This window comes from Poecilia formosa, unplaced genomic scaffold (genome assembly GCF_000485575.1).
Source record: "Poecilia formosa unplaced genomic scaffold, Poecilia_formosa-5.1.2 Scaffold265, whole genome shotgun sequence".
NCBI classification, from domain to species: Eukaryota; Metazoa; Chordata; class Actinopteri; order Cyprinodontiformes; family Poeciliidae; genus Poecilia; species Poecilia formosa.
In genome coordinates this window covers 53154-63463 of record NW_006800204.1, presented here as the reverse complement: position 1 = coordinate 63463, position 10310 = coordinate 53154, and the positions used below count along the sequence as shown (strand labels likewise).

The 10310-nt window shown below is 43.4% G+C and overlaps 1 protein-coding gene across 1 annotated transcript in view; it reads left to right on the top strand.

Moving 5' to 3' along the window:
• The first annotated feature begins 540 nt into the window (after positions 1 to 540).
• The window catches only part of LOC103150916 (anoctamin-7-like), a 13149-nt gene continuing 3379 nt past the window's right edge, over positions 541 to 10310 (top strand). The window contains exons 1-16 of the mRNA XM_007570694.2: positions 541 to 2384; positions 2942 to 2993; positions 3252 to 3379; positions 3575 to 3682; positions 3754 to 3890; positions 3991 to 4048; positions 4426 to 4536; positions 4607 to 4772; positions 5396 to 5486; positions 7010 to 7106; positions 7586 to 7729; positions 7808 to 7945; positions 8020 to 8115; positions 8256 to 8358; positions 9532 to 9643; positions 9813 to 9871. Of these exons, the coding sequence (XP_007570756.1) occupies positions 2295 to 2384; positions 2942 to 2993; positions 3252 to 3379; positions 3575 to 3682; positions 3754 to 3890; positions 3991 to 4048; positions 4426 to 4536; positions 4607 to 4772; positions 5396 to 5486; positions 7010 to 7106; positions 7586 to 7729; positions 7808 to 7945; positions 8020 to 8115; positions 8256 to 8358; positions 9532 to 9643; positions 9813 to 9871 (1690 nt within the window). The 5' untranslated portion in view covers positions 541 to 2294. The remainder of the gene's footprint in view (positions 2385 to 2941; positions 2994 to 3251; positions 3380 to 3574; positions 3683 to 3753; positions 3891 to 3990; positions 4049 to 4425; positions 4537 to 4606; positions 4773 to 5395; positions 5487 to 7009; positions 7107 to 7585; positions 7730 to 7807; positions 7946 to 8019; positions 8116 to 8255; positions 8359 to 9531; positions 9644 to 9812; positions 9872 to 10310) is intronic.

Genomic DNA, 10310 nt, shown 5'->3' with positions numbered 1-10310 from the left:
GACGCTTTGGAGAGTGGGGGAAGTTAGAATCCAATCCCCACTTCTTTGAGTTAAAGGGCTTTCAGTCAGGGTCAGGTTTAGTTCAGGGGTCTGGGGTTGCTCCAGATTCAAAGGGTTCCCAGAGAAATTTAAACGCAACAGAATGTATGTCCATATTCCTAAATTTGTGTTTGTGAGGACCTACTTGTGTTTGAAACCTTTTCTTCACCCATTCACTGGGACTGTTCATACGCTCATATTTAGATCGGTTTTTGGAGTCTACAATGGTCCTTACAGGAACAGTGTGTGTAATTATCTGTCAGAGACAAAACTGATGTAGTATAACGCTGCTTGTTGTAATCTGTCTGGCCTGAAGGGGGCAGCAGATGTTTTCTCTCAAACACAATAAATCACTTTTCTTTTCTGTCTTTAAACACACAGCATCCCACAGAGACCCTCCAACATCAATAAAGTGAAGTAAAAATGCTTCATTTCAGCGTCCCTTTAATAAAATTAAAAACTGATTTCAGATGTTTTTTGGTTTTTTTAAATAAATGTTAATTTTAACTGTAACAAAACACCCAAACATTGCCTTTTGCTTGCTGGTTGTTTGAATCCAAGCCAACTTCTAATTATACATGAAAATATTAAATATTGATTATGTTTCATGAACTATAACTGCTAGTGATGATCTTTCTCAGCCTCCAAAGAAACCAGAAACATTGAGTAAAAACAGAACAGCTTAAGCCAAAGTTAAGAAACAAAATTTTGCTTTGATTCTGAAAGTTTTTGTCATCTTCCCATTAACTGGGGAAACATTAGCTTCCCCAGCTAATGTTTAATGTTGCTGGTAAATGAGCATCTAGGCTGAAACTTCCATGAGTTCCACCAGTTTTTAAGGATTTTACTAAGCAACCCATCAAATTACTGCTGAGTAAAACTGTAAAGTCACACTGTCTAAAATTACCAGAAATAATTTAGGTTATTTAGTCTGTCATAACTGTAAAAAAATTGCTTATTTTTCAAGGTCCTGTTTTCCTTATGTTGTTTTACAAATGCCACAGATTCACACTAAATCCTTAGCTAGTAAGATAATTATTTAGCATGGAGCTAGACAGTTAAATGCTTGAACTAATTTAATAGGTAGTTATAAGCATTTTTACAGAGAAACCAAAAACAACTCTGTTTCAACTGTTTGATGAAAGAACATGGAAGATGGCAAGGGATATTTTAGCAGAGAGCATCCATCCTCTTATTTTTTGTCAGTTTGAACCTGTGAGCTCATGAAGGCATTATTGAGTCATTGTGTCTGGCACCTAGGAACATCGATTAGAAGTCATTTATTAACAGTACAAAAATTATTCTTAATCAAACTAAATGATAACATTTAGCTATAGCATGCTAACTGTTTTAATCTATGCACAAATTATTGATATTGTGATTCTATGAATGTTTTATTTTGGAGTCGAAGGAAATTTACACCTTGATAGACTAAATAGTGTCATCTTATTTTTTCATATATATGAGTCTGCCAACAAAAAGTCTCACAGAATAATATATATGGCACCGTAAAAGCAAAAATAGAAATTTTTGCTTGTATCTGTTTAGCAACCCTGGTTTAACCAACCAGATTTGTTATTTTGAGCCGCGGATAATATAGGAAATAGCGCCCCCTTCACTTCCGGAGTGCAATGGTCCCATTTCCAAATAAGGTATGAGACTGCCATGTGGTCCGTCCCCGCCCTTTTCTGTTTGCTGCAGCGAGGAGAGAGAGAGGAGACGCCACGGTTTCGGTATTGCAAGTTCATGCGCTAAACTGCCGGTGATCCTGCGCCGGATTACATAAACGTATTTTTTCATGTTGCATAAATGTTTTTTTCCCCATTTTTTAATTAAAAAATAAACATTTTCAAAAACAGCCTGAGCCAGAGATTAACCTCCGATAGATGTCTTTTGGTTAAATTTGATATTATACAAAACTGATTTATGTAGGTTCAGACAAAGTATTTATATTATTTAATTGACATCCATCCATCTTCTTCCGCTTATCCGGGGTCGGGTCGCGGGGGTAGCATTTATTAAATTATTTCATAAAGTTCTTTTGTAGTTCCAAATGTCTCGACTATTTTTAATCACTTTTCCTGGTCACGCTTGACCAAATATGCAAGTTATGCGTTGTCGTCACTCATCGAATTTTAGAATAGCCAATAGCTACTTTGCTTGCTGACCGGTTGGCAATGGCAACAGTGGCGGCGGCGTTCCTCACAGTTTGCTTGCCGGGGCATTTGCTGGTTTAGTGGATGTAGTTAGAAAACATGAACAGAGCGCGAGAAAGCGGGCAACCAACCGGTGTTCAATGTTGGACGAATACACCGCCTACTAAAATGAGGAAAAGTCAAATTCAGGTGAATATAAATGTACAGTTAAGTTAGCTGACGATGTAATGACTCCATGCCAGACGGTTCCGGTGTTTTGGCTAGCTCCGTTACACCTGCTAGTCCACCTAACATGCCGAAGAGGCAGAAGAAGACGAAGATAAACATGGATATTTGACGACAAATACGATAGTGGAGAGGACTTGAATCATTTTGAAAAAAAAAAAGAAAAGCTTCTTTATATAAAAGCTTCCTTATATATATATATATATATATATATATATATATATGAATCATAAATTCCTGGAGTTACTGATTTAAAATCCCACAGCTGATTTTGTTTCTCCTAATGACTTGCTTATTTAAACTGATCATTGATGGAGGATCATAAACTCTACAGAACCTGAACCTGACAGGGAAATGACTGGGAGCTGAAAACCAACAAGGAAACACAGAAAGTTAAAGTTTTTCTTGAGGAAACCGACACAAATCAGCCACAGAGACTCACAGAATGCATTGGAACCATTCAATGTATTCTGTTCATTGAATAGTGGTTTGTAAATAGGAAATTTCTTATTGTTTTCCAGCAAGCATCGATTCTAAACAGGAACGTGTTCAGAGACGGAAAGACTCGAATTGGTGAGACGGATTTTACTGAAGTCCTTTCAGTTTATAGAAATGTTTTAGAAAACTTTGGTCATTTAACATCTTTTTATTGGAAAAAAACTGAGATTAATTTCAGTATTAATGATTAAAATATTCTAAATCAGCTTACTGTTGAAATTCTACAGCTTTATGTTGTTAATAAAACATTCATTTGTTCATAAAGAAGAAATTAGGAATATCTTTTTCCATCTGCATGAGTAAGCTTTTGAGTGCTGTTTTCCTATTGGTCAGATTTTGTCCTGGTGTGGGAGGAGCTTCGGGGTGTTAATGACAATGGCACAGGTAATGGCGCCACCCAGAGGAAGTGGAGGGAACAGTTTCTGAGCAAACTGAAACAAGTAGGCCTGCTGCAGGAGCAGGTGAGCAAAACAAACACACCTGAGAATGAAGTCAAACCCAAACAGAGCGACATGTGAGTGAAACGGCTGCCTCTGATTGGCTGTGATGAGGGGATGGAAGGCGTCCCACATCATGACGCCTCTACCGTCATGCTGGACAGGTGCTCTGTGTCCTAACATGTCCCCTTCAAGGTCATTCTGTCCTGTTGTCCACAGAGGGAGGTCCGCAAGGCGAAGAAGATGATCCACTTCATCCTCCTCAGCGCACCCTGGAGTGTCCTCTGTTACTACGCCGAGGAGATCAATCTCAAAGTCCCGCTGGAGGTAAAACCTTCCCATGCAGCTGTCACGTCTCTAGTGGACGTCCTCTCAGTGTGTCCTTTGTCCTCCTGCAGGTGGTCACCGTTCCAATCACTAACTGGTCCGAAAGCTTCCTGTCCAAGCTGTCCCTCCCTAACCCTCTGTCCCAGAACGTCCCCAACCCACCGCTGGAATACTACACCTGTCAGTTCAGGACCAACAAGCTGGAGAGGTCTGCAGTGTCTCTGTCCTCAGTCTCTGTCCTCAGTCTCTGTCCTTTGTCTGGGACCAGACTAGTTTCCGCTGCAGCATCACCTGTCCTCTATCTGCAGGTTCCTGGGAAGCAGTGACAAGGAGACGTTCTTTAAAACCACCCAGAGACACCAAGTGGTGAGTTCGGGCACCGTAGAACATCTAATTCTTCTTCTTCTGAGATGAGGACAAGAAGAAAATGAGTTCAAGACGAGTCTTGAGCCCTGCATCCCTGATAATCTGATGTACAACAAAAAGACAAGGTGTTGCTGTCGGACAGAAGCTTTGTATCTCCAAAAATATAACTTATGAGGAAACAAATTAACTTGTTATATACTCAGTTATAATTTATCAGGGTCAAAAAATCTGAGTTTGGTGACAGTTATTTCCAGTCAAAGTATCTTAAGCTGTGTTTCTCATGGAACATTGCTCATTCCTCAGGGGCGTGTCCTGGTGTCCCTCATCTTTCTCTGTCAGTTTGAGTTTCAACCTGAAACGTTTCTCTGTGTCTGCAGCTGTATGAGATCCTGGCCAGAACTCCGTACGGTTGTGTGAACCGGGGCGAGGTGGGCATCGACCGGCTGATCAGTGAGGAAGTCTTCACAGCAGCGTACCCACTGCATGAGGTCTGAACCTGACATCCCTACAGTTTAAAATGGTTTAGAGGAACCTTTACAATGTCAGCTCTGTTTGCAGGGGAACTACAAGATGCCGGACAACCCAGTGTCCCTCCAGTCTTTAGGACTGAGGCAGATCCTGCATGGGTACTGGTCCAAGTGGTCCTGCTGGAGACGCTACCAACCTCTGGGCCACATAAGGGCATACTTTGGGGAGAAGATAGCTCTCTACTTTGCTTGGATTGGTAATTACAGTCATGATTGAAATGTCCTGATCCAGTCCAGACATGCCTCGTTTCATTGAGCGGTACGGCTCGGTGCACTATTCTGTTTGTTTCCATCGTAAAGCCGGCCCATTCCACCGACTCCTAGTGCACCGTTCCTGGGTCCCCCTCAGTTGTATGTCCATAAGACAACGATATGGTGCGGTTAGGATGGCGCCACACCACACAGTCCATTGATTGTGAGACAGAAATCATCACTGTTTGCGAGAAGTTTGTCATTGCTCTCGTATGACGTAATGGTCCAACCGGTGGAGGAGTCGGCACTCCAATCCGGGCCGAACTGCTCAGTGGAAATGAGGCGATCGTCTTTCCCTGTTTTCCATGCTATGATCCAGTTTTTCCCTTAATCCTTTAAAGTGATCTAAATAAACCACTCACCAGTCTGACTGGTTGATATGAGATGTCTTTAAGATTTTCAGTGGACCAACAGCTTTCCCTAGGATGACGAGTTCCCATGAATGAGTACTGGAGTCCCTGGTGTGGCACTTTAAAAGATCTTAACGTGTTTTCTCGTCAGAAGGCAGATTTAACACAGACTACATGACTGTAACTCTCCTCAGTGTTAAGTCAGTGGGTGTCTGCAGGTTTCTACACTGCCTGGCTGCTGCCTGCATCTCTGGTTGGGACTCTGATCTTCCTGTTGGGTTTTGCAGATTTGTTCTCTGACGTCCCAGCGTAAGAACACATTCCAAATTTATTGTTTAGAGCAGTGGTCCCCAATCCCCGGGCTGCGGACCGGTACCGGTCCGTGGACCAATTGGTACCGGGCCGCGCAAGAAATAATTAAATATTTCCGTTTTATGTAATATTTGAGTCTGGAGGATCTTTTATTTTGAAAATCCTTTAACCGGATTCTCTCAGTTACTTGCGCGCCACAAGCAGCAAAATGAGTAAGAAACAGATCAGATGTCTTTGGAAAGTTTCTTTGCGAAGGGGAAAAGGCCCAGAGAAGAGACAGGAGGATGGATTTATCCCGGACCGGTAGGTGAGTCAAACATTACAAGCCGCTCTGTGTAACATGCGGCGACCGGCTGCTAATGAGGCAATGAAGCTTCAAACTGCTTCACCTCGTAGAGACCCAGCAGGCTGTGGATATAAGCAACACTTCGGGTGTCGTTGTCTCCATCACTCCCAGATGGACCGTCTGGTTGCAGAGAAACAAGCTCAGGGCTCCGTTAGTCTTTATCATGAGTTAAAATTTTCACAAAAGTAAAATGCTCGTTTTTGTGGCGCATCTGTATCTTATTTTGAAGGGATATGTAAACGTTACCATAGAGACCAGAGTCAGAGCGTTTGGTCGAGAGGAGATGAGTAGAGCTTGTGAGCCTTAAGTCTGGTTTAGACAGAAAAATTTAAGGATGTCGGCCGATTCTCCAAACCTCTGTGACCACAGAGCTGATAAAAGTCCAACAGGTTCGATCGGTTCGTGTTCAGCCTCAAGGCAGGAGCAACACGAACCGATTCCAGTCATCAACATCCCGATTCCAGAGGATAATCCACAAAACCCCCAACATAGCAAACGGTAATTTAGAATAACCAAACATGGATGACGATGTAGAAGCAATATCAGGATGTGGAGACATTTTAAGAGATAAAAGAAACAAAAAGAAAAGGCGGTGGATAAAAGACGACGGGAGCAGCCGCTCCATCTGCTGCACTATGATTTGGAGGCAACTATGTTTTTTCATAGTTAACATTTTAACTGAATAAACATAATAAACATAATATTGACCTTTACATGTAATAATAAACATTTCCACATATCATCTCTGATATCCACCGGACTCTCAGTTGCGCGATATGTCAGCTGTTTGGGATTCCCCTCTGTTCTTACGTCACCACGCTTTCTGATTGGCTACCTGTCACATTCAGCAGGTTGTGTTCTCGTTCCCAGTCAGGGAAAACCCCACAGGCTGCGATAAAAAGGCCAAGACAACCTAAATGGGGCATATTCAGGATTTAGCGGGAACACCAACATGCAGCAGCTTTATCTGACGGTTCACCCCCCGGGCCACAACAAAATTTGCAAGTCTTGACCGGTCCGCAGTAATAAAAAGGTTGGGGACCTCTGGTTTAGACTTTATGCTTTTGTAACAGTCCCAGTTTCTGTGCTGCTTGACTTCTCTGTGGTGAAAATGATTCACCACCCAAACAAAAGCCTGGATAGTTTCTACAGAAGATGTTTTTTGTACCTGCAGGAAGGAGGTGTGTGAAAGCAAAGATGCTTTCATCATGTGTCCTCTCTGCAACATCTGCTCCACCTGGAACTATTCCAGCATCTGCATCACCTATAAGGTACCTGTGAGCCACTTCATTCCTCTTTTCTCTGCCTAAACCAGCTTAACCTAACCGAAGCATCTTCAGGTACAGAGGTTGTCTAATCTAAGTGTTTTGATTCCTTAGCGGTGCTTTTAATGTCTTTCAGCAGTTTGCTTTAGGTCAGTTGACTTGGGTCTTATGATTGGATTCAATATTTTTTACATATATTTTCTATTGGTCTTTGATATTAGAAATTCAACATTTTGGTATAAATAGGAGGTTTTGACCTAACGGCCCTGCGTTGTCTTGTAGTTAGTACTCTGGAGAAATGGAGCTGTAAGACACCTAACAAGGGCCATTTGAACTCCCTACAGTCAGTTAGACCTTGTTTCCAATGACTGATGATCCCTCTTCCCTTTATCTTTCATATCTGTGTGCTCCTGCCAGCTCAGGTTATAACAAGTAGTAAATAAGCAGCACGGCTCTGCCTCAGCGTGTCCTTCGTCTCTCTGCAGGCGGGTCTCCTGTTTGACAACTGGGGGACAGTGTTTCTCAGCCTCTTCATGTCTTTGTGGGCCGTCACCTTCCTGGAGTACTGGAGGCGAACTTCTTCAACTCTTACCCACCGCTGGGGCTGCTCTGAGTTCGAGGACATTGAGGTTAGACGCCACGATGCCTCGCTCTAAAATGGTTCCACTTTCCAGAAGCTTCTGTAAGTCCTTTCCTTCCCCGAACAGGAGCGTCCGCGTCCAGAGTTCTCGGCCATGGCGCCGATGACCATGAGGAACACGATCACTGGGGCTGAGGAACCTTACTTTCCTGAGAATAAACGCTTGAACAGAACTGCCGCTGGATGCATGATCATCGTCATCATGGTAAACCTCCTGATCTTCTGCGTATTCCATCAGAAGTTAGAATAAGAGTTTGAACTTCAGTTTCCTGTGTGCAGATTTGTGTGGTCCCGATGTTCCTCATTGCCATTATTTTGTACCGTACCATCCTCAGAGTCGTCCTCTACAAGTCAACTACTACTGACAGCGCCTCTGTGAGTCTAACAGCCAGGGCGTTCCTTCCAGTGTTTTCAGAATCTGTACAGACAGTACAGATTTCTGAGTACGCTGCCCTGAGGGACACCATGCATTCCTGATGTTCTGCTCCTGAGCTTAAACTGGTTTATGCTTTCAGGCTGGGACGATAGCCAGCATTTCAGCATCAGTGCTGAACCTGATCATTATCCTTACATTGTCCAGAATTTACACCTCGCTGGCCGGCATCCTCACACGCTGGGGTGAGTCTCTGTTCTTGGTGCTGAAATCACTGAACGGCCCCTTCAGGCATTCACCATCCCAGTAGTGATAATAACAGAATCACACCTGTAACATATCAGACAGATCAACCAGGGGATACATAGCCTGTCATCATCAGAGGCTCTCTTCCTCTTTTCGTATGCGGTTCGTTTTGTGTGGCATCAACCTTTTGGATCTCAGATCATTTCATGGCGTCCACCTGCCTGTTGGCTGGAATAGCGGTGTAGCGCCTCCTAGGAACTTTGATGGTCTGATTTTCGTTCAAGGTACTTTTGGTCTTTGTTGGTGATGACAACATTTGCGCCTCCTCTCCCAACTCACAGCTCTCATTTTAGCCAACCTTATAATTGGTTTTGAATTGAGCTAGTGGTGTTAGCCTCTCTCTTTTTGGTGTTTTGCTTTAATTGTTGATCGGAGTGTTTTCCTCACCCAGTTTTGGTTGTTTTTTATGCACCGTGTTGACTCTCCTTCAATGCTTGTAGTGGCAGTGTCATCATTCTGGTATTGGTGGCTGTATGGTGGGGGGAACTAATCTGGTTTCTCTGTTTCTGCTTGGTGCTCATAGGTTGCACCCACAGTCGGTTCCACAAGCACCAGTGTGAGATCTGCCCTGGTTCTGGAAGATGTGTTTTACCCTCCATTAGAGTCAGACAGACCTCAAGTGGAGAGCTACATGCTCTCTCTGTCAGCCCTTCATGTCTCAGATGGGTTTTGTTGGCTATGATGTCACCGTGTGGCCATACACTGCATTTGTGCCTAAAGTGTTACCTCATTGTCACTAGAACCAGCCAATGAGATTGACACGATTTCAGCCGACATCAGGAGGAAGTTCTCAGGCTCAGAGGGACTCCTTGTGACATCACTGGTATTAGTCACCAGGGTTTTCAGCAACGCCCTCTGGTGGTCAGTAGGGATGAAATAGAACAAAACTTATGTATGTAGCTATGGATCGATGAATCCCAGATGACCGTAGAGATTCTCTGACACTCGCATTGGATGACAAGATTCTGTAAGAACAGAGCCTCAGATGATGTCAGACTATCATATGGTTGATCAGCCAATATGTCACAGCTGTGACTCTGTATCTGGTGTTCATGTGGTGGAAACCTCTCCGTCTTCACCATCTTCATGCCTGTGTGTTCGTTGCTATTCAGAAATGCATCGCACTCAAACCAAATATGAAGACATGTTCATCCTCAAAGTCTTCATATTCCAGTTTGTGAACTTCTACTCAACTCCAGTCTACATCGCCTTCTTCAAAGGCAGGTGAGAGCTGCTCCAGCAAATCGCGACGGCCTCTAAGCTTCTTCAATGTAACATTTTTATCAAGTATTTGAGTGGTTCTGCTTATAATCATATGATTATAAGTCTTTGGACTTTCTCCAAAGACTTAGCCTGTGTTTGTCCTAACAAGCTTGTTTGTGGGTCTCTTCAGGTTCGTCGGTTACCCTGGAATGTACAACACTCTGTTTGGCCTTCGCAATGAAGAAGTGAGTTTGTTTTTGTTCATGTTTGAAAGAAAGACAAATGTTTCCTTAATCAGAAAATAATTTTTCAAGGGGCTGCCTGCAAATGTCATGTTAGGGGTTGAATCTACCTCAACCCCAAACATCCTGAGGCTCTTCAGGGATGGCAGGCTAGGCGGATCATAACTTCTTTCACAGGCGTGGACCAGGGCGAAGTTCTGATCCACGCCTGGTGTCATCTGATCAGGAGACCTCCTGTGGAGGTTTAACTTGGAGGCTTTCCAGGCTCATCCCACTGGGTTCAGACTCTCAGGCTGATCCAGAACTTTCTGAAGGGCCTATGAATGCTTATGCCTTATTTCCAAAATAGCAAACCAGTGCGGTTTGGTATTTTATAGTCTGACTTGTTTATTAGAGCGTTTCAACCACCAGCTGGACTCTTACTGGGCATGTGGGGTTAAACCCAA